At 34.5% G+C, this 23974-nt stretch overlaps 3 protein-coding genes across 4 annotated transcripts; 2 read left to right on the forward strand and 1 right to left on the reverse strand.

Moving 5' to 3' along the window:
- Nucleotides 1-2931: 2931 nt before the first annotated feature.
- On the forward strand, nt 2932-6006 carry LOC130236343 (uncharacterized). Of its 2 annotated transcripts, XR_008838462.1 has the most exons (5): nt 2932-3733; nt 3881-4255; nt 4407-4490; nt 5355-5457; nt 5535-6006. XR_008838462.1 is itself a non-coding variant. In XM_056467030.1 (3 exons), exons 1-2 carry the CDS (start codon nt 3149-3151, stop codon nt 4214-4216), a joined length of 921 nt encoding a protein of 306 aa, XP_056323005.1. In that variant the 5' UTR covers nt 2932-3148; the 3' UTR covers nt 4217-4255; nt 4407-4921. The 2 variants fall into 2 exon arrangements, 1 of the variants encoding a protein (XP_056323005.1); XM_056467030.1 differs by lacking the exons at nt 5355-5457; nt 5535-6006 and having other exon boundaries at nt 4407-4921.
- An 838-nt stretch (nt 6007-6844) lies between these two features.
- LOC130236355 (uncharacterized) lies at nt 6845-10690 on the reverse strand. Its single transcript, XM_056467042.1, has 3 exons — nt 10653-10690; nt 10229-10304; nt 6845-9190 (listed from the first exon to the last, which is right to left on the reverse strand). The coding sequence occupies exons 2-3, from the start codon at nt 10301-10303 to the stop codon at nt 7292-7294; spliced, it is 1974 nt and encodes a 657-aa protein (XP_056323017.1). The 5' UTR covers nt 10304; nt 10653-10690; the 3' UTR covers nt 6845-7291.
- An 872-nt stretch (nt 10691-11562) lies between these two features.
- Nucleotides 11563-23606, forward strand: plxdc2a (plexin domain containing 2a). The gene is made up of 13 exons (XM_056465251.1): nt 11563-11650; nt 13172-13395; nt 14195-14335; nt 14421-14490; nt 16353-16475; nt 16555-16673; nt 16759-16858; nt 18002-18097; nt 18543-18624; nt 20058-20118; nt 20204-20387; nt 20757-20914; nt 22681-23606. The coding sequence occupies exons 1-13, from the start codon at nt 11563-11565 to the stop codon at nt 22906-22908; spliced, it is 1674 nt and encodes a 557-aa protein (XP_056321226.1). The 3' UTR covers nt 22909-23606.
- Nucleotides 23607-23974: the final 368 nt, after the last annotated feature.

Raw genomic sequence — 23974 nt, forward strand, 5'->3', positions numbered from 1 at the left:
GTATGTGGTTACATAAACTAATATATTAGCCTAACTTTTCTTTGCACTCAAACACGTTACCTGAGAACAAGTAATATATTCAAAAGACCAATCGTTAGATCGAGACAAGATGAATTAAATATCACGTTTAACAACTTTAGTGAGATGACATCCAGCATCAGATCCTTGATAAACTGTTCGACGTGCGCTGCTCTCACCTGGGGAGTTGTGCTCAAAGCACCCGCTGACTGCCTGTAGCTCAGATATGCGCATACTATATGTTGCAGCGAATGCCAGAGTGTGTGTGGTCACGTGATATGTGTTATTAGCGGTGTATTGTGGTTGGAGATCTCATCAGAAACGCCAGTGTGGACGTGGATTGTTTTCATTCTAAAACTCTTTTAAAACTAAAACATACAGTATCAGTTTAAACGAGGCCTTAGTCTGAAGAATCCCGCTTAATATATCACTATTAATGAGCATTATCTCTTTTGATGTAAACATCACAGGTTTTTATTCAATCAGACATGTTTCCAGGCCATTTGGTTAAGATTGCTGCATTTTTGACTTATGGAAATCCTGCATAACCATTTAGAGGACGACTTTAAATCTGCTGAAGTGTTTCCAGAAAAATGTGCCATACATCACTCAGACCCATGGTTGTTGCTTGTGTGACGTCTGAGAGTGAAACTAGTATGCTATGACTTTATAGAGCATGCTAACCTTTGTCAAATTTTGTATGTTCACTTTACAAGGTTGTAAATTTTATCAACACTACTATAAATGCTAACAACACTAATGTGATTTTAAAGCTTTTCTTACCACAGCTTTGTATCAAATTATACCACACTGTCCTGTATGACTTGCTCACAATGTTTAATTCAGTCAAGAATTTTCTGTTGAACTGGCAAAGCATTTTGACCCTCAACAAAATTCTTAAGCTCTTTCTTACCACAGACTTCCTTATTGCCTTTTTCCAAACAATTAAATCAGACCAAACAGTACAGTACTTTACATCTGATAATTCCCTTCACTCAAACCGCTGAAACTTGAGTTGACCTACCCTCATTCAGAAGAGAGCTGCTTGACTTTTCCAAACGCAAGGAGCAGAGAATCCTGTCGGTCCTATGAGACATGTCACACTCCCCTAATCCACTCATTTCTCACAGGAACCAGTTTCCTCAGGGTAAGCCAACACTCCTGCCTTTCAAACAAGTAGCACACACAACCACAGTCAGCTATACCCTTGCAAACAAGAACGAGGCACATCAGTTTTAAGTGCTTGAATAAATCAAAATGAACACTGAGAGTTCATTGATATGTCTGTAACGTTTCTGTTTAAAAGCTTAGCTAAACCGCTGTTTAACATGGCTGTATTTATGCTGACACAAAGTCTACTGAACACTCAGGAGACATGATGGTTCAATCTCTACGTATTTGTTGCATGAAAAAAAGCATTTGAATTTTAGATTTCTGTGCTGCTTGGTTCACTGGCAAAAACACAAGTTTCCTTCAAGTACGCTATGATTAAGGAATAGTTCACCTAAAAACTTTACTTCTTCCAAACCTGTTTGACTTTCTTCTGTTGAACACAAAATAATAAATTTCGCAAAAACATGTAATCTGTTTCAATTGTTGCATTGTATTTGTTTTTGATACTATGGAAGTCAATGGTTAAGGGTTTTCAGCTATCTTCAAAATAACTTCTTTAGTGTTCAACAACAAAAAGAAACTCCTAACTTATAGTTTTGGAACCACTTAAGGGTGAGCAAACAGTGAGTAAATATTCGTTTAGGAGTGAACTATCCCTTACTCTTACAAGTAGCACATTTCAACAGCTAGCATAGTTTCTGCTAAAACATACACTTACTGTACAGTACAACAGTTACGTTTATTTATTTATTTATTAATTTTCAAAAAATCCTTAAGGTTTGTAACCACTTGAGGGTGGGTAAACTATGGAAGCCCGTTCCCGCCACTGAATAATAAAAAAAATTATTAATTGAAAAAAAAAAATAATAATAATAATAAAAAAAAAAAAATTAAGTCAGAATTCTGAGTTATAAAGTCGCAATTCTGAGTTATTAAGTCAGAATTCTGAGTTATAAAGTCGCAATTCTGAGTTATTAAGTCGGAATTCTGAGTTATAAAGTCGCAATTCTGAGATATAAAGTCAGAATTCTGAGTTATAAAGTCGCAATTCTGAGATATAAAGTCAGAATTCTGAGTTATAAAGTCACAATTCTGAGTTATAAAGTCGCAATTCTGAGTTATAAAGTCAGAATTCTGAGTTATTAAGTCAGAATTCTGAGTTATTAAGTCGCAATTCTGAGATATAAAGTCAGAATTCTGAGTTATAAAGTCACAATTCTGAGTTATAAAGTCGCAATTCTGAGTTATTAAGTCAGAATTCTGAGTTATTAAGTCAGAATTCTGAGTTATTAAGTCGCAATTCTGAGATATAAAGTCAGAATTCTGAGTTATTAAGTCGCAATTCTGAGTTATAAAGTCGCAATTCTGAGTTATTAAGTCAGAATTCTGAGTTATAAAGTCAGAATTCTGAGTTTTAAAGTCGCAATTCTGAGTTATTAAGTCAGAATTCTGAGTTATTAAGTCAGAATTCTGAGTTATTAAGTCGCAATTCTGAGATATAAAGTCAGAATTCTGAGTTATTAAGTCGCAATTCTGAGTTATAAAGTCGCAATTCTGAGTTATTAAGTCAGAATTCTGAGTTATTAAGTCAGAATTCTGAGTTATTAAGTCGCAATTCTGAGATATAAAGTCAGAATTCTGAGTTATTAAGTCGCAATTCTGAGTTTTAAAGTCGCAATTCTGAGTTATAAAGTCGCAATTCTGAGTTATTAAGTCAGAATTCTGAGTTTATATCTCGCAATTCAGAAGGAAAAAAGGTTAGTCTGGATCTTCTGTATGGTCAAGGACATTGGTGGAAAATATTATAGAGGATTATTTTCGGTGCGGTTTTACTAATAGAGAAATCTTAATTTTATTGGAGGAATCACACAATATAAAGCTCAGTTTACGGACTCTTGAGAGAACGTTATGTAGGAATCAGTTGTGGCGGAGACGCAATAAAACAGACGAGGCCGACGTGGCACGTTTTATACACCAACAGCTACAGACATCGGGACGACAACATGGATATCGTTGGATGCACCAGAAATGTTGGCTGTCTGGCATTATTACAGACAGAGAAACTGTCCGCCAGTTGATGCGGCTGTTAGATGGACAAGGGGTTGATCTGCGCGCTCGCGGTCGTCTACGGCGACGCATGTATAACAGCCGCGGACCAAACTATGTTTGGCATATTGACGGATACGACAAGTTAAAACCTTACGGAATATGCATAAACGGATGCATTGACGGGTTTTCCAGAAAAATGATCTGGCTTGAAGCATACAAAACGAACAATGACCCACGAGTAATTGCGGGTTATTTCCTACAAGCTGTGGCTGAAAATAACGGATTTCCACAAAGAATTCGCATTGACCATGGAACTGAAAATACGCATTTAGCAGATATGCAGACATTCTTCAGAGGCACTGCTAGTGCCGAATCTGTCACTCTTGGTCCAAGCACGGGGAACCAGAGAATTGAACGATGGTGGTCCACTTTGAGAAGCCAGTGCATACAATTTTGGATGGATCATTTTGAACAGCTAAAAGAAGATGGGCACTTTGTTGATACGTTCATTGACAAATCTCTCATCCAGTTCTGTTTTCAGCATTCTATACAGGTAACACATTTGGTTTACTATATTTAATTTAATTATAAAGATAATATTGTAGTTTATGTATTAGGATTAACTTAATATTTACATAACCTACAATATGCAGTGTACAGTGTGTTTATTAATTTAATTTGTTGCTTTTATTTTATAAAGGAAGAGCTTGATGAAATAGTCAGTGCCTGGAATTGCCACAGGATAAGGCCAACTCACAACCCACGTGCTCCCAGTGGTCGACCTTCAATAATGTTTGCAGTTCCCAGCTTATATGGAGTGCAGAATTTCTTGCATCCAATTGAACAAACAAAACTGAGTATTTGTAAAGAGGAGTGTTTAGTTAAAGACTACCCTTGTGATGAGGATGTCTTTCAACTGTGCGTACAACTCCTGGATGAACATAACCTTGCACTGTCAGATGATGTTTATGAAATTACAGACCTGTACCTTAAGCTTCGTGAACTGATCCTTGAAGGACTGGACTTGGATTACTAGATGCACCATTGAGATCTTATCTACAACATTCACTAGAAGGTAAAGCTATTGTACAGAGACACACACACACACACACACACACACACACACACACACACACGCACACACGCACACACACACACACACACACACAAACTATTATCTATGAGCATTATTTTTAACACTTCTATTGTGCTTTTTTCATGAAAAGTCCCAAAAGAACCTTCTGGGGTTAAAAATCTCTGCAATTCCCACCTTACTTTCACTGTGCTGTGTCTGTCTTTCAAGATAACAGGTGAGCTATATTTCACTTTATGATTATTTGGCTATGATTATTAATCTTGTTACCATTGTGCCCCAGACTGTTCATTGTAATTAACTTTCAAGTCAACACTTACCTTTGCTTAATTTTCTCATATTTAAATATTATCCACTGTAGAAGCTTTGCTATTTATTGTGGCTAAGAAGCAAGGCCAAAAAAGCACTAAGGCAGCAAAGGACAGCTTAATGTGTGTTGAATGCATGAATGATTCAGTATAGAGTTATACCAATTCAAATATGTATGCACTAGTCAGTGCAGTTTTGTAATTAAAACATTGTGTTCACTGAACAACATTCTACCAAGAAGGTGTGTATACTGTGCTTATGCACATTAACCAATAAAACAACACAATACTGAACACAAAAAGTCATTACATCTTTAATTATGTAACTGATAACAAGCCAGTTGTCGAAATGCCATAGTGTATAATTTAAGGGCATAGTATTTAAATTGGGATAGCCACTGACATGTCATATATTTATATGAAAAAATTCTATAAACAAAACATTAACACCATAACATTATTGATACAACTGGAATTGTAATTTTTCTGCATTACAATTGTGTTACTACTGAGCTGCATTTAATAGACATATCACATAACATAGCTTTTTTCATGTACCCTTGAAAAAATGTGAGGTGCCTGGGGCACATAAACAGCATGCACAATGCTCACAGCAAACAAAGAATAATTTTAAAACATAAATTCTGTCTTACTAATGAATGAGTAAATGAATGAATGACACATCTGATGTAGCTTCTGTGCCACTGTGGCAATTGAAGGATGTATTTCATTGATGCTGATTGCATTTGATTAGTAACAGCCCTATCTTCTAGGATTATGGGATCAATAAACCTATACATATTAAGATGGAACAACTGTTTACATGATTTTCATACACCCTTCAGGATCCCTTGTCTGTCAGACACAGTGCTTAAGGTACAGTGAATGACCTCTAGTATAGTTCTTTGTTTATGATGACACACAATCACAGTGATGTTGCTTTGTGTTTTCAGAATGAATCAATAATTTGTTCCAGACCATCCCATCATCAAGTGCAAAAGAAGGCCAGCAAGCTTAGATGAGATAAGAATAAAAATGCATCAAGATGCACTTCATACAAAATTAAATTAATAATTTTTTTATGACTACTTTTTAAATGTATAAACATCTTTCCCAACTACAGTAATGTAAATTTTTTACATGATTTCAAACACTTTTGTGGTGCTCCACCTTTACTTTCAGACCTAACCTGAATGCAAATGAAACAGAGGACGTGAGTTTTAGAAGAAACAGTGTTTTGCTACTAAAAAGTAAAACAATTTTGTTTAAACTGTAAAGCATTAGTACTGAAACTGTTCAAAATTGATAGAATTTTCATTTGTTTCACCTTGAAAAGAGTATAAAGGGGAGGTATATTTAAAATATAAACTAAAGGGTTTTACAGGTAAACTGATATGTTGTCTGTATTTTGTGTTATACCTAAAATAAAAATTTAATTGGAACTGAATTTTTAATGGTATTTTTCTTTATTAAATATTCAACTTTGTAGTAGTACATTTTTGCTTCAAACAAATGCTATAGCATTCCCAATGTTCTTCCTATACATGCTTAATGAACCTGTAATAATTTTAACATGGTACAGTGGCTGTTAGGTTTTGTGCACCACTACAGAGCTTTAAGTGAAATTAATTTTAAAAGTTCAGAAATTCAGCCCTACTCCATACTTTTTTCAGTGTAGAAGCCTACTCACTCCATCTTGAATTCTCAAAAAAAAAAACAAAAAAACATTTGACACAATATATGGAGGTTGTGTTGTTTAATGCATGAGTAACTAAACATTACAATGTGGTGCAAGAAAAAATAAAACAAACCCCATTAAAACTATTTCAATAAAACAATGTTATAAAATTGTTCAAATGTTTCACTTATGGCCTGTATGAAAGGTTAACATTAATGCAACACCCAACTGTACAGAAACACAAACTTAAAAGAATAGTTCGCGCAAAAATGAAAATTGTCAATTTCCTCACTCTTTACTTGTTTCTTTCTTCTGTTAAATACAAAAGAAGATTGTTTGAAGAAAGCTGAAAACCTGTAACCACTGACTTTTAGAGTATTTTTTTTTCTTTTATAAAAGTCAGTGGTTAAAGATTTACAGCTTTCTTCAACCAATCTTATTTTGTTTTCAACAGAAGAAATAAATCCATAGAGGCTTGTTTAACACTTGAGGAGTGAGTAAATAGTGAGTAAATTAAAATTTTTTAGTGAACTATCTCTTTAGAAATACATTTTAATCATTAAGACGTTTATCTCAGGGTAGATGCAACTTGTACAACTTGTTGCAACTTTCATTAATTAAATGTAAACAATTGTTCGTAACAATGAAGAAAACTTTCACTATTTAAGGCCAACATTCAGTGAACAATTAAAGCGATCGTTTTACTTTATGTACTTGTCAAATAATTGTACAGTGTGTACACGTATGAAAAATAAACCATTTGAACGGTTCCAAACCTATTTGACTGAACAGTTGAAATGAACAATTTGATGATTTAATGCAAACATTTGGTTGCACCAAAAAATGTATCAAATCTCAATCATACAAAAAAACTCAATCATCCAAAATAATAAAGGTTGGTCTGCATTTAATGTAGCCAGCAATATTTAAGTGCAAAACTGTATACAGTGTGAATTAACTGTATGAAGTGTAATAAGAATGACTGAAAACAATAGCTTGCATAGGAGCTGGCCACAACTCAGACTAAATCCACTAAACTATGTCCATGACCCAGATGTTGCTTTCAAGGACTTTGTTCATTTCAGATCTGAAATCAGGGTAGTTGTCATAGTGCACTGAAAGTCTCAGAAAACAGCCACATGTGTGCGCCACTGGTCTTCTCTCAAACCCTTTAAGGTCTGTGAAATCAACTGTTATAGCTTTGCCTATAAACAAATCTGATCCAGTACAGAATCGAAGAAACAGAGACTGCCGTTTTGCATCACACTCCCTCAAGTAAGTTGTCAAGTGCTTTGAAATGTCCTTTTGCTGTACATTCATTGTTTCAGGAAATTTGAGAGATTGCACAATTTTCCTCACTGTTGGTTGTAATGCAGAGTACACATCTTCAATTTCCTCAAGGTCCTTCCTCAGAGGTCCAAGTATGCCTGCCCACTGTTCAAGAACATAAGCTGGCTCTTGAATGAGAGTTTTGTGAGCCAGTTCTTCCAAAATTTGCTTGAAGTTTTCATCTGTTGGAATTTTTCGACAACTGTAGTTGTCTAAGGTCTCAAGCAATTCCTCCTGGTCTGCACTACAGAAGTCTGTTCTGCAGCTTTCTAACACAGCACACTCGTTTTCTGAGACATACTTCAAAAAGTTCTCAATCAGATCACTTTTCACAGATCCCTGTATTGCTTGCTGGAGGATGACAGGTGCAAGTTTTATTGGGAGATATTTCTCTTTCTTCCAGCCGAACAAAATTATTCGGGCCACACTTTCCCACTTTTCTTTGCCAAAGTCATGTCTAAGAAAGGGAACTTTAAAACTGTTCCCCAATGTGCACTGATCATAAAATTCCTGCCAAAACTCTGATAAGCAATCCCGAAACACTCCACCAACATCATGGCCCATCTCAAACTGTCCATTTGGGAGGAGCAGCTTCACTTCTACTTCACTCTGTGTATGAGTAAGGGTTTCATCACAGAAATGGGCAATGAGCTCAGAAAATATTTGTCCACGATGAACAACAAGGATTTTTGTCTGTGGAGCAATGGGTTCTGGGCTCAGCGGCAAAGTGTCATCTAAGTTTTGTTCATCTATTCCAATGATGTCACCAGTGAGTACTGTCACTACATTGCTTGAATCCAAGTAATCAGGCAAGGTCACTAAAGAACTTTGAAAAGATACATTCAGGTCATCTTCTGCAACATGATCCTCTGTGGAATGAAAGGGAGATGCAGTGTCATTAACCGGACTATCTACATAAATAACATCCATTTCTGAAGGAAAGAAGTCATTCATCCCACTGGAAGTAGAGGGAAGGCTTTGATCCTGGTTATTACTATGAAAGTCCTCCATTTGATCTGACATTTCCTCTTCACTTTCTGTTTCCACTTCTTTCTCCACCTTTTTTGTTGTCAAGTAGAACCTCATCATTGTGAGTTTGGATGCATTATACATTTCCCCCACTGTAGATTCTGCATCTAGTGACACTTCCTGATAATTTGTTAGATCCAATTCAAACTCAGAAATACTCCCATGAGAATTTTTTCCATTTGGAAAAAACAGACAAATTGCCTCCTCAATCAGCTCTTTCCTTTTCCATTCTTTTGGAACACTCAACTTCCTTGTTCCCCCTCCTTTTTTTGCTCTCATTTGAACAAAGCCCTGCCCATCATGGTGCATCCACCCCATCTCAATTTTTCTTACAATACGCTGAGAATGTTTTTTTGTAGTATTTTTGGTTTCAGTTTGTGAATTGTCAGGTTTTTGTCTTTTGGTCAGTTTTGATTTAAGGCGCTCAAACAGCTTTGACTTACTGCAAGTTCTCTTTCCTGGTTCTCTTTCTTGCCTCCTACAAAATCCCATCACAGCCAGTCTGTCTCCATATGAAGGAAAATAGCTTTTCATTTGATCATCAGTCATTAACAGTAGGACACTGACATCAATCTGCAAAATAAATAAATAAATAAATAAATACAGACACACAACATATAGGTGTCTGTGTGTGTGTGTGTGTGTGTGTGTGTGTGTAATCCACCTATGCAGAATCCGGAATTACAAATGCAAGTGTTAATATGACTGAGTTATATGAACATCTGATGAGTCGAAGAATAAAATAGAGTTGTGCATAAAGTAAATCAGACTAAATTTTGGGTACCAAAACTACATAACAACAAATCTTAGTTGTCTGAATATATGTAGCAGCTTGTACAGTCAAATACAATAACTAAGTTAGTAAAATAAGTTACTAATGTATTCAAGTAAATTACTCTTAAAGTCTGTTGGTGTATGGGTTTCAATATTTACATTTAAATTACACTCTGACTTCTTGTACTTTGTACTTCCTTTACTATATACTGTAATACAGTAAACGTGCTATATTTGATGTCTTTTTATAAGAAATCCAAAAGAAAGACATTGAAACATCTGGGGAGTTGATACAGTAACTGAGCTAAATAAGTTAACCTCTGCTACCATCTACTGGTTATAAATGGCAAGTTCATGTTATTTTCATTCTTTAAGTCTTTAATTTCTGCCATGACATACATTTTGGTACTTTGCTTTTCAGTAAATGTATTAAATGTCTGTAATATTCTCCAATTGTGTAGTACTGTTTTCTTTAAGTATGCCTCTTAGTAACTATGTATGGTTTAAAAAGGGATGTAAAACATGGTCATGCAAAATATGGCATTAATATATGTTTTTTAAGTACCAATAAACAGCCAATCTGCTAGTATTATGCATGTCAACAAGCAACTAGTTAATATTAAGAGTCAGTCAGTAAACTGACGTATAATCGAAAGTGTTTAGGTAAACACTGGAGCTTTGCCAAAGTGTTTAGCTTAAGTTATTTATTGTAAAATAAACAGTATATAATCCCTTTAAGAAATAAAACTGCAAGTGACTTAAACATGGATAAAAATGTCCACTTCTTCCAAATTATGACTTTTAAAGTGTGTGTTAAATTGTTTGTTTCAGTATTACCTTGTCTTCCTCCAGTCTTTTGATAGTTGTTTCGGGAATGTTTCTCTCCCTCAGTAAAATTATTAATTCGTCCATCCTACAATGATAGTTTTAATAGGAAAACATAGTGAGGCTAGAGGCCAATATAAAGCCTAGACCGAGTATATAAGCCAGAAAACAAAATGCATGTACTTTTGTGGTTAGTACACTGTACAAAACAAAGCAAGCTTTGAATCTAAACCTAATTTTACTCCCTTTTGGTGCAATGATATTAAACTACCATGCTTAATTGTCCATAAAAGCAACAGGACTACGGTCTAGGAAACCGCATGAGCACGCGCCAAACTTTCGGATTTTACACTCGCCAAAGGCTTCTATTATAACACGTAATTTACTGTAACACTTCATATCATTTTATCATACCAAAAAGTAAATTTGACCATACCTTGCCGTCGCAGAAACGTTCACCTGCTGGCGACAGGAACTCCCGTAACGTAATATGAAATGTCGTAAGAAAGTGTCGCAATTCAAAAGAAATAAAAGTTAGAAATCTGACTTAATAACTCAGAATTGCGACTTTATAACTCAGAATTCTGACTTAATAACTCAGAATTGCGACTTTGTATCTCAGAATTGTGACTTAATAACTCAGAATTGCGACTTTGTATCTCAGAATTGTGACTTAATAACTCAGAATTGTGACTTTATATCTCAGAATTCTGACTTTATATCTCAGAATTGCGACTTTATAACTCAGAATTCTGACTTTATATCTCAGAATTGCGACTTTATAACTCAGAATTCTGACTTTATATCTCAGAATTGTGACTTTATAACTCAGAATTCTGACTTTATATCTCAGAATTGCGACTTTATAACTCAGAATTCTGACTTTATATCTCAGAATTGTGACTTTATAACTCAGAATTCTGACTTTATATCTCAGAATTGCGACTTTATAACTCAGAATTCTGACTTAAATAAAAATTTTTTTAACTTTTTTTTTTTTTTTTTTTTTTTACTTTTTTTTTTTTTTTTTTTCTTCAATGAAATTTTTTTTTATTCAGTGGCGGGAACGGGCTTCCATAGTAAACAGAGTAAATTTGCATTTTTGGGTGAAAGTATCCCTTTACAAACTCTTGCAAGTAAATATCTAAAACTAGACTTTTTGTCATATTATTGTCTTAAATCGGCTCTGGTCAAATGAACTGCTCAAACGTGCGTCACTGACTGTCGTGGGTGTGTTTGGAGCTGACCGTCCCGCGTTTCTGCTTGTCGGTCTCGTGCACTTTTCTGTCTTCTCCCTTCGTGTAAACGACAAGTATTCGTTAAATACAGCTGGTGTGCAGCTGGTGATGGCGCTGCCGGCAAGACCACGTGTTTTCTTAGGTATTTTTGCTGTTATTCAGATTAAATTTACCTTTCAGGAGTTGTCATCCAGTGGTAAGTAATTCATTCTTTTCTCGTGTTTTCACTAAATAGCAAAAAACACTGAAGAAAGCTAAATTCATCTCTGAGCTGGAGGATTTTGTCTTTTATGTAAACAGGTGAATTAACTGTAGGCCTAATGCTTTTCTCACAAAATGCTATTTCAATCATTTAACATTATACGTATAATATATATTAGTATAGTATATGACTATATATTCATATTATAGCGGATGTATTAGTTTTCATGTTAGGCTATGATCTGCGCTTGAGAGAGCATTTACTGCCATTTAATGCAGATTTTATTGTTCGGTGACTTTTAATACTTTTATTTATCTTACATTTTATGCTTTTGTCCTATTATTAGCTTAATTTGTACATTATATTATTACTTTGTTATTATTATACATTCTAGCAAATATTGATTAGGCTTCTGATTTTATTTTATTTGTATTACTGTGTAGAACATACTCAAGTTGTATGTATTTAATTTTGGTTATGGATTGAACTTTTAACATATATTTGAGATTCACACAAAACGTGACCAATAAATTACCATTTGTACTGACTAACTGTGTACAGTATAAGTTCAAAACTTCTCAACTTGCAAGCAAAGATAGTAGATGTCAATAAATGACAGCAGAACAGAGAGAGTGCAAGGAAAATTGTGGTAACTGCATAATAGGACAATAGTTTATTTTTTGTAATCCAAGTTATTTTATGATCATTGACTTCTATCATTAGTTTTTAATTAATTTTTTTTTATTTGCAATTCTTTAATTTTTTTAAAAATACTTTGTACTTCATTTTTCCCTAAAACGAAATATTTTTGATTGAATAATAAAGAAACACAACTAACCCCATAGTACTGAGGTATTGATACTGAGTAACTTGCTGAGTATAACAAAAATAAATAATATTAGCAATGTTGTTCAGCTCAGACATTAAAAATCAGTGTGTTTGTAATTGATTTAAATAAGTAGTCCATTTTTGGCAAATGCTAGCAATCTCTGTCAGCGTGTTGAAAATAAATGTGATAGACCAGAGGGCATGACACACAGGTTCAATGCCAGACCGGAAAAGAGCAGCCCTCTGTGCTGGAGGTGCAGGATCTGGTCAAAAAGCTTTCTTAAGCATAATCTGACATTAGTTTGAACATCTATGGTGAAGTATCAAAGTAATGTTGGCGGAATCCAAATAAAAAAAAACTACACAAGAAAGAGCCAACAGAAAATCTTCTACTCCATTCAAAACACTGTCCTGCCCTCACACTCAGCCGTCCAGCGCTGAGGAATCCTGAGCATGTTTCACACTCTCCTGTCACAAGAGTACTGGACACATGCACTCCTGTCACTCCAGGATGTGAGGAACACTGTTTATTTGCATTGCAGGTCATTTGGAGCTGCTGAAAATCATTGTCAATGTTACATCCTGTGCTTAAGAAAACAGCTGAAAGAGTTTTCTGTGAAATTCCCTTTATGTTTAAGAGATCAAGGATTTTGTAACAGACTTATTTGACTTGTCTTCTTTGATCAGGAGTATCCTCTTTCACATCTGAGAGACCCTCCAAACAAGAGAATGCAGGCGTGAACCTCACATTTGACAGTAAGAGATGGAGGAGATGGATGTTCACATCCAAGCCGGAGGTGGAAATCAGTCAAAACCAGGAGCTGAAGCGATATGTAGAGCACGGCAGGTTGGATTCAGAGCGTTTTCCAGAAGTTGTGACAAATGAGAGTCATGACAACTTATCCATTAAGGTGAACATACAGGAATGTATTATCGCATCATACATCATATTACATAGAACATAGAAAAATAGCAGTATTACAATTGTGATAAAAAAATCTTATGTTAATAATAAATTATTATTTATTATTACTATTATTTTTATTATTATTAATGTGAGATGCATTACAGCACTAAAATATTATGGTGATATTTCTTTTTGTAGATAAGTTTGATTGATAATTGAATTAATAATAATAATAATGACAATAATAATAGTAGTAATAATAATGACAATGATAATAATAATTATTATTATTAAAATTATTATTATAATACGTCCCTGGTTTGTTCCCCTATCACAGGTGTTATGCTGAGTGTCAGTGGAACATTTCACCCATATTTTGATTAATTCAATTCAATTCAGGAGCATACTGTATATACTGTATATATGAAATGATAAATGGCATTCAGCAATAATATCAGACTATATTAATAACACGTGGACATATAAAAGTATCACAGTTTCACATCATGGTCATCATGTTTTCAGAAAGTAGAAACTAACTGTAGTGAATTATGGTGAAAGTTATTTACTGATCTCTGCATATGAAAAGATGAATTCATGATGATTTTAGGAGACATATTTACAGTATTTAAAATTAAACACCATAAAAACTGATTGCTGACAGATTGAAGAATAGAGGCGAGGTGAGAATGTGAAAAAATAGACACATTCTAATATATAGAAAACTTAAAGCTGTTATTGTTTTGATGCTTGAAAACTTTTTGTTTTTTTGGTCTAATGTTCATATCTGTTCATATGATCAGCGAGATATGGATCATATCTACTACACATCCAAATTCTATGAGCTCACAGACAGTTCAGACAAGGATTTGTGGGTAAATATTGAGAAAATGGACACTGGAAGAGTTCATGAAATTCTCTCCAACACACATCGACAAACTTTGGTAAGATCATACTGTTAGATACACTTCCTAAAAACATTTTGTAACTCACTTTTACATCGTGTAAAACTGTTGTTTTGCATTACAGAGAGTCAATATGTCTTTTGATTTTCCTTTCTATGGACATTCATTAAGAAAAATCTATGTAGCAACAGGAGGTGAGTGCATTTTTTATGCAGTATATACATACATACAAAAACGCCTGTAATAATTCATACCCCTTGCAAATTCTGACTTAGTCACTTTTGTTTAACTAGAAAGGAATTTTTTTGACCAGAATGATGCAGGCTTCTCCCAAAATTTTCCCTCTAAAATTTGATAAGCAGATTGAATCTGTGATTAAAGCAAGCTTTTTTCAGCTTCACCTTCTCTCTAAAGTCAAGCCCTTCCTGAGCAAGGCTGATCTTGAGAAAGCCATCCATGCTTTTGTTAGTTCGCGTTTGGACTACTGCAATGCTGGAGTTAACTAGTCATGTCTTCATCATTTGCAGCTGCTGCAAAATGCTGGAAATGTCGAAAAGTGAACACATTACACAAATTCTCTACTCCCTCAACTGGCTCCCGTAGAATTGGTTTTAAACTTTTGATGTTTTTTTTTATTTCATCAATGGCCTTGCTAATACTTATTTATACAAAATTTTGCACATTCACAAACCAAGCAGAGCTTTGCAATCTGCTGACCAACCTCTCCTTAAAGTCCCAAGGTCAAGATACAAGCAGTGGGGTGATCGCTCTTTTGCAGTGGCAGGTCCTAAACTTTGGAATGCCCTTCCTACTGAGCTTCGTACAATCACTGACCTGCCACTTTTTAAAGCCAAGCTTAAGACCCACTTGTTTAAATTGGCTTTTACATTGATACTTCTTTATGTTTTAATGTTTGTTGGATTTTATTGATATTTCTTGTATTGTTTTGCATTGTCTGCTTTTTTGTTTTTACTTGTTTAAAGCACTTTGGTCAACCTTGGCTCTAGTAAAGTGCTATATAAATAAAAGTTGATTGATTAATTGATTGATTGATTCAAAAATAAGACGATGTACAAGTGGTGGAGAAAAAAAATATTTCTCTGCTTTTTTTTTTACATTTGAACAAAAACTTTACCAGAATTTTCCAGGGGCATTAATAATTTTGGGCTTGACTGTACATACCGTGCTCAGCATAATTGAGTACACCCCATTTTAAAAATTAATATGTTTATCCATTTCTCAGTGAATATAGACAATGGATTTTATTGTATTGTAACAAAACAGATTTATTTATTAAAATAATATTTTAATCATTAAACATATTTAGAAATTGAAAGATAATACTATTAAATTCAAGCAAAATATTGAAAAAATTTTCCATTATTTTTCTTCTCATACTTTTTCCTCTTTTTAAATTCATTCATTCATTTTCTTTTCGGCTTAGTCCCTTTATTACTCCGGGGTCACCACAGTGGAATGAACCGCCAACTTATCCAGCATGTTTTTACGCATGCGGATGCCCTCTCAGCCACAACCCATCTCTGGGAAACATCCACAAACACTCATACATTACGGACAATTTAGCCTACCCAATTCACCTGTACCGCATGTCTTTGGACTGTGGGGGAAACCGGAGCAAACCCATGCGAACATGCAAACTCCACACAGAAACGCCAACTGATCCAGCCGAGGCTCGAACCAGTGACCTTCTTGCTGTGAGGCGACAGCACTACCTACTGCGCCACTGCATCGCCCTTATTTTAAATTTGTATTTAATATTTTTCCATAACATATCAATTTGGATGTAATCGTTTTTGGAGCGTCATCGTAAATTATTTTGTTAGATAAGCTCCAGATTTGGCTTCAGTACTGACTAATCTAATGTATATGCAGAAATATAATATTGTAGAGCTTCTTATTAAAAATATGAATTTAAAAGATAAATTTGTGAGGGGTGTACTCGTATATGCTGAGCACTGTACTTATTTCCAAAAAAATTGAAAGATACCCCTCAAACTTTTGTCATTGATATGTTTTTATATTATTTTCCATTCAGGTTTCATCTACACTGGAGATGTTGTCCACAAAATGCTGACCGCTACTCAATACATCGCTCCTCTCATGGCCAACTTTGACCTCAGCATCTCACAAAACTCAACGGTCATTTACTGTGATAATGGTAAAATGGGACAGACTATCATCTAAAAAATATTTTCATTGTTGAATGTGTTCAATCTGAATGGCTGTATTATCAATAGGCACAGCTCTTGTTGTTCAGTGGGAGCGAGTGCTTCTTCAGGACGAGGCTCTTTTTGGCAGTTTTACCTTCCAGGCAGTCTTATACGCTGATGGCAGAATCACCTTTGCATATAAAGAGGTTGTTTTATATACTTTTAGCGCTGACACTGCTGCACTGATATGGATGAGTCAGGGTTTGATTGCAGACTCTCATCTGCTTGCAGGTTCCAGTTGACATTAACAAGATCAGCTCAGTGAATCATCCTGTCAAAGTGGGACTTTCTGATGCATTTGTGGTTTTTCATAATATTGAACAGCTTCCCAGTAAGTTCTTAACTTTTAATTTGGCCAATTATTTTAGCTTTTATATCTGATACACTGTACTACTGTAGTTATGTTATTTTGAATGTGCTTATTCAGATTTCATTCATTCATTTTTTGTTGTTTTGCTGTATGTTTGCCATTTTTATTAGTTTTCTATTTTATTTTCCTTCTAGTATTTGTTATTTTAGTACTTATTAGCAACTTTGTTTCATTTAGCGAGGCAAGATAAATTTGGATGTTTCTGAAAGTGCCTCAATTATGGATTCTCAAGTCCATATTTTGGTTTTGAGAGTCTCCAACAACCTTTTGACATGCAAACAAGGTTAAAAACACAATTCATTGTCCTATAATATGCATTACCTTGTTTGCTCAATAAATCCCAAATCAGTCACTTATGATTCATTTAGAAAACGGCTCATTTTAATGACTCTGAGTCAACTCTTTTTTTTTTTTGAGAGCCAATCATTTTACTCATGGTGCACTTTTCAGATTTAAAACGCAGCTAAATATTTTTATTCACTAAGAGCTGTTTTACACACTGCATTTAAGATCGTTATTAAAAAATACATAATAAGGGCCCTTGTACAGTACACTGTAAAATAAATCCGTTATTTTACCTTTTTTTTCGGCAGCTAGGGTGCTGGAAAAAAAAACGTAATATAATGGCCGTTAAATTACAAACATTTGCCGTAAAACAACGGACATTAAATTACAAACATTTCCTTAAATTTAAATTTCTGGTAAATCTCTGTAATTTATCGTCTTTTTTTACTGTAAATGTCTGTAATTTAACGGCTGTTATTTCACTTTTTTTTACAGTGTATATGAAAAGTTCAAATGTAAAAAACTGAAGTTTTCTTATTAAATTAGTATTTTCTTATGTATAGTTTCAGTAATTTCACTTTTATGGTGAATAATATGTTATTTTTATTTTAAATGGGAAATAACTGAACCTACACATACTGTAAGAAAACATTTCATTTTAGAAGAAATGTTCAGATGGCACTTGAATTAAACTCTTCATATCCTATATGAGTTTCAGTTAACAGTTTATTTAACATTTATTCCAGTTAACATTTTAGTTTAGCAATTTTAGTTACTCCAGTTTTAACTTTATTGTATTTTTTACATTTTCCATGACAGATGTTAGAAGGAGAACAATATATGAGTATCATCGTGTAGAGCTCTTAAAATCCAAGATCACGAATGCGACTGCTGTTGAGATGCTTCCTCTGCCGAGTGAGTCTGAACTGCTCACACAACTAGATTCAATTAGAATACATATCCACAGAAATAATATTTTCATTAAAATATTATTATTACTGTACTAATGTTGTGCTTTTCAACTGTTCTTTTCCATGATTTGACTTGTTACCTTCCATATTTAAAAAAAAAAAAAAAAAAAAAAAAAACGGGATTGCTAAGAGGAACAATGGTTTTGTTTCAGCAATTTAATAGTTCATTTACTAATAATATATATATATATATATATATATATATATATATATATATATATATATATATATATATATATATATATATTAGTCTTACATAAATCTAAACATTTACAAACATTATAAATGTATTAGATTTTTTTAGATTTGATTAAAATCTTACTTTCTTTTAATCCTACGTTTAACCTTAATTAAAAAAATATTGCTGTTTTTTTTCCACCTGCTGTCAGCCTGCCTTCAGTTCTCTAGCTGTGAGACGTGTGTTACGGCTCAGATTGGCTTCAACTGTAGCTGGTGCAGTCGTTTGCAGAGGTACAGACTTTTATTTTTGAGGTCACTACTAATGAAGTGGAGCATGCTTTAATTCTTAGGGTGTGTTCACACTTTGTGATTGCTCTGTCATTGTGATGCAGTTGAATTAGGGCCTACTCACACAATGCTATCCGAACCGTGCCCAGGCCCATTTCCCGGATCGTTTGAGAAGTGTGAGTGCTCTGAATCGGGCTCAGGCACGGTTCACTTGGCCGGCCCTGGCCCGGTTGGAAGAGGTGTGCCAGAGTGCGGTTCACTTGGGCTTTGGCGCGGTACGCTTATAGTGTGAGTGCAAAGCGCGCCAGAGCCTGAAACTGAAGACGAGACGTGATTTTTACTGGATTGTTTCATATGGATTTATTAATCATTCTTACTGTTCAATGAACACAAACTGTCATAGATTATTAAAGACGCAAACCCCTCACTGCACGACAGCTGTACCTTCAGCAAACCTCCTAATTCCTGCAGCATGAGGACTTTATGATTGTTTAGGAGCGTCAAAAGTGGCTGATCTGTTTAATGAAATATTTGACTGTGTGTCACCGCATCCCAAACGACTAAAACAAGGTAACTAAAGAAATCTCCACTGTGCTGAGTGAAAGCGCTTAATGTACAGCGCATCATCGATGACTTAAGCGTGCCCAGGCCCGAATGTAATGTGAGTGTGGGCCGTCGGGGGAGACAGGAGGGGGGACAAGCGAGCTTTGGCTCGGTTCAAGGCAACTGTACATAGTGTGAGTACGGCCTTAGTTTATAAATAAACTTCACATATTGATTATAAGCCTTACCATTTGGTTGGGAGTGCAGTGCACTATTCTGTGCTTCTGAATGGACAATATTTTAATAGTTTTTTGTGTTGCATTTGAATCAGAATCAGTTTTATTGCCAAGTGTGCTACACACACACACACACACAAGGAATTTGTTTTGGCTACACAAGTATACAGTGTACATAAAGTGACAACACAAAACAAATATGGAAAAAAGAAATATGATAAACATTAAACAGAGAGGCGGTTAGTCAAAAAAATCTGGATGTTGAATTGTGAGTACAGATTTGTTATAAATATACAGGTTATAAGGTGCTGTGTACAAGTGAGTATGAGAAAGTATTGCACATATTTATAGCACAGTAGGGGAATATTTAACTGTTCATGAGGTAGATGGCTTGAGGAAAAGAACTTTTCCTGTGTTTGGCTGTTTTTGTGTTGCGAACAGACAAATTGCTTGTCTCTACAATCTTCTCGTGTTGCGTGTAATAAGGACACAATGACTCAACACTGCTCTTCAAACCTTTGTGTGTAACAAAACAAGCAAACAGACAGATACCCCACCTTCAACAGGGTAGGCAGGGTTGTAAACGTGTGATTAAATTATCAGGTAGTTTTCATTCAAAGCTGGAGTTAACTGCTTTAAAAATGGTTTGTCCTGCAGATGTTCCAATGGATTTGACCAGTATCGTCAGGACTGGGTTGACAGCGGTTGCTTAAGTGAGGTAACTATATTGTGCTTTATTCATTTTCTTGAGTCATTGTCCACCATCTCCCATTGTTACTGACTTACTGTGGATGTATTTTTAGATAAAGACCCAGAACTGTGACAGAAAACAGTCCCTCATTAGCAGTACTCCAACAGGACAGACAGGACTCACAGCAGCTTCTCTAACTACAACAACATCGACCACATCAGCCTCCTCACTCACGGTCAACATCACTGGCACATCCTTATTCATGAAAAACCTGTCTACCAGCCTCTTCGCTGATGGTATGTTTCAGTCCTCCTATGTGCTGCAAATCATCGAGAGCTTGTTTTTATTTATTTATCTTTTTTACCGTATATCTTGCTGTTTTTAAATGAAGGCTTTAAAAGTAAAGTGTGCTTAAAAATCTATCCAAAACAATAATTTACCCCTCCAAAACAATCTGTCATCATTTACTCATCCTCCTTTTGTTCCAAACATCTTTGAGTTTTCATTCAGCCATTTTCTCTTTTGGACTGTGCATCACTGTTACAACCACACAGACTGCAAAAATCAATCATCGAAATACCCTGAGCACCCTGACATTGCAGTATGATCGCATTTTTCTTTGAAATGTAAAAATATAGTAATTGCTTGTGTATGTTCTGTTTCAGATGGAGAGATGGGCATCTCAGAGAAGTCAGAGGAGCAGATGCAGACTGGTTTACTCATTGGCATTCTTTTAACAATGGTCCTCATGGTGGTCGCTGTGTTGGCCACCATATACATGTACTACCATCCCACATCCAGCGCCAGTCTCTTCTTCATAGAGGTGAACACAGCAACTCAAGCAGATTCAGTTTATGAAGCATCTCTATATACACTTCGATTCAAAAGTCTACTATAATAAAAAAGTCAAGGACAAAAAAGAAGGAACAAGGGCCACAACCAAACATATATACATATATACATATATATATATGTATATGTATATATATATATATATATATATATATATATATATACATATATATACATATATATATATATATATACATACATACATACATACATACATACATACATACACACACACACAGATTTTTTTCTTTAAATATTTCCCCAAATGATGTTTAATAGTGCAAGGAAATTTTCACAGTATGTCTGATAACATTTTTTCTTCTGGAGAAAGTCTTATTTGTTTTATTTCAGCTAGAATAAAAGCAGTTTTAAATTTTTTAAAACCATTTTAAGGTCAAAATTATTAGCCTCTTTAAGCTATATATTTTTTGATAGTCTACAGAACAAACCATCCTTATACAATAACTTGCGTTATTACCCTATCCTGCCTAGTTACCCTAATTAACCTAGTTAAGCCTTTAAATGTCATTTTAAGCTGTATAGAAGTGTCTTGAAAAATATCTAGTCAAATATTATTTACTGCCATCATGGCAAAGAGAAAATAAATCAGTTGAAAAAAATCTCTCCGTTAAACAGAAATTGGGGAAAAAAATAAAGGGGGGCTAATAATTTGGGGGGGATGGGGCTAATAATTGTGACTTCAACTGTGTGTGTATATATGGACTATGGATGTCATTGGCTACCTGTTTCCAACATTCTTCAAAATATCAAAAGAAAAGAAAAAAACAGGTTTGGAACAAATTAAGTGTGAAAAATCATTTTTGCTTTTGACTGAACTATATCTCTAAATAATCACCTAAATAAGGTTTAATCGAATTGGTCAACGTTTTGTTCATCTTAGTCCCTGATTTATTAGGGGTCGTCACAGCGAAATAAACCACCAATTACTCAGGCATTTTTTTTATGCAGCAGCTTTTGAAGAAAGCTTAAATCATTCTTGAATTTTTTTTCCTAATTATCTTAATATAATTAGCCAGAACACATTAAATTGATCAAATGTAATAGTATATACATACAATTCTAATTCTTGTTCAAATACATAAGTGCTGTTTAACAGAGAAAGTACATTTTCAAAATATTTCCTATTATATTTTTTTCAAAGTCTTATTTCTTTTAGTAGGCGGTTCATTCCACTGTGGCAACCCTGGCTTAAAAAAAGGGACTGAAAAGAGAATGAATGAATGAATTTCTTTTACTTTGGCTGGAATAAAAGCATTTAAAAGACAGTATTATTAGCTTCTTCATATTTTTGTGGATTGCCTACAGAACAAACTACTGTTGACGAAGGACCTTACCTTAACTATATGATTAACATAGTCTGAGTAATAGTATCTTGCTAAATAACTAGTAAAATATTATGTAATGTCATCACAGCAAAGACAAGAGAGATTAATTAGTAATTAGTTATTAACACTATTGAAATATGTTAACAAAGTAAAAATATTTCTTCAGAAATTTGAAGAATTAAAATTTCATTTCTATACAGTATTTTAATTGCATTTTTTTGCATTTCTTAGTTTGTCCACAAGATGTCACTGTAAGCACTGAAACCAGCTGATGGTTTCACACAGTTGTTTGTGTTTCCCATCAAATGACTTTGCATTTTGTGTACTTTGCAAACCTTTTTGTGTACATTTGTATGTGCTCTGAAAAAGTAATCTTACTCTTGTTATGTAGAGACGACCGACACACTGGCCTGCCATGAAGTTTCGCCGAGGTTCAGGACACCCCTCATATGCAGAGGTGGAAGCCGCGGGACAGGATAAAGAGGGCTTCATCATGATGGACTCTAGAGACAGTTTCCTGCTGGCGGACAGGAGAGAGAGCCTGTTTCTGACAGAGCAAAAGGAAGGATTCATCGTCTCTGACCAGAGAGAATGTTTCGTCATCATGGAGCACCGCTAAAGGTCAATCCAGTGCTTTTTATCAATTAGTTCCTCTGTTTTTGAGAGGAAGTTGCACTGGCTGCTTGGATGAATGTGGTATTTGTTAGAGTGCTACAAATGCGAGAGATCTATTGCTCCATCATCACACCAAAGTGCTGTGTAAACAATGTGGATGCATTAGTGCTGTTTTCTGACCTGATGACGCCAGTGGAATTGAAGTGCTTAGGAAAAACCTTCACAATTCAGCTTCTGCTTACTTTGCTTCTAAATGGACCCTTCTGAAGATGCAGAGATGAACAATAAAGTTTGTGAATTTTCAAAAACTTCAAAGAACTTTCAGTGTAAATCAGGGAAGGCTAAAGGATGAACTGTATTTCTGCAAGTCTTACGCAACTGATCAAAATAAATGCAAATTCTTGTGGATTACACTGGATGACCTTGGTGTCATAAATGAGACCCACAGTTACTGTATAAAGATCAATCTGAACTTTCAAAGTTCTTTGACATTTTCAGAATGTTTGTAGCATGTCAGGGAAAAACTGAGATACTATAAGGCGATCAAACACAAAAAAACACAGAATATCCTCCTCATTGTTAGGTGTAATCAGTTACAAACAAGTCACTGTAATAAAATTACTGTGCACTGAAAATGTAAAGTAAGCAGTTAATTAAAAATTTTTAGGTCATTTATTTAGATATATATTAGTTAAGAGTAACGTATAGTGTAATATACCTGCCTTAAATACTGTACATAACATTTCTGTATAAATAAATTCAGAGAAGCAGAATATTATGTGTATATTTGTTCTTCAGATTTATTTTATTTGTCTGACAATGGCACATGCTTCAGAAACAATGAAATCTTTTAGAAATGGATGTCAGTATATGGTATATATGAAATATAGTGTCATTCATTTCAAATGTTCTGTTTTGATATTTGTCTAAAATGTAAATGTTGTTTTTACGTTTATATTTAAATTTATTATTTATTTTTATATTTGACATTTTTTTGACTCCCAGTTTTAAGAATTAATAGTTTTATTTCTATTTTCGATCTAATTTCATTAATATTTATGTGGCTTTTA

The sequence above is a fragment of the Danio aesculapii genome, chromosome 2 (assembly GCF_903798145.1).
Source record: "Danio aesculapii chromosome 2, fDanAes4.1, whole genome shotgun sequence".
Lineage (NCBI taxonomy): Eukaryota > Metazoa > Chordata > Actinopteri > Cypriniformes > Danionidae > Danio > Danio aesculapii.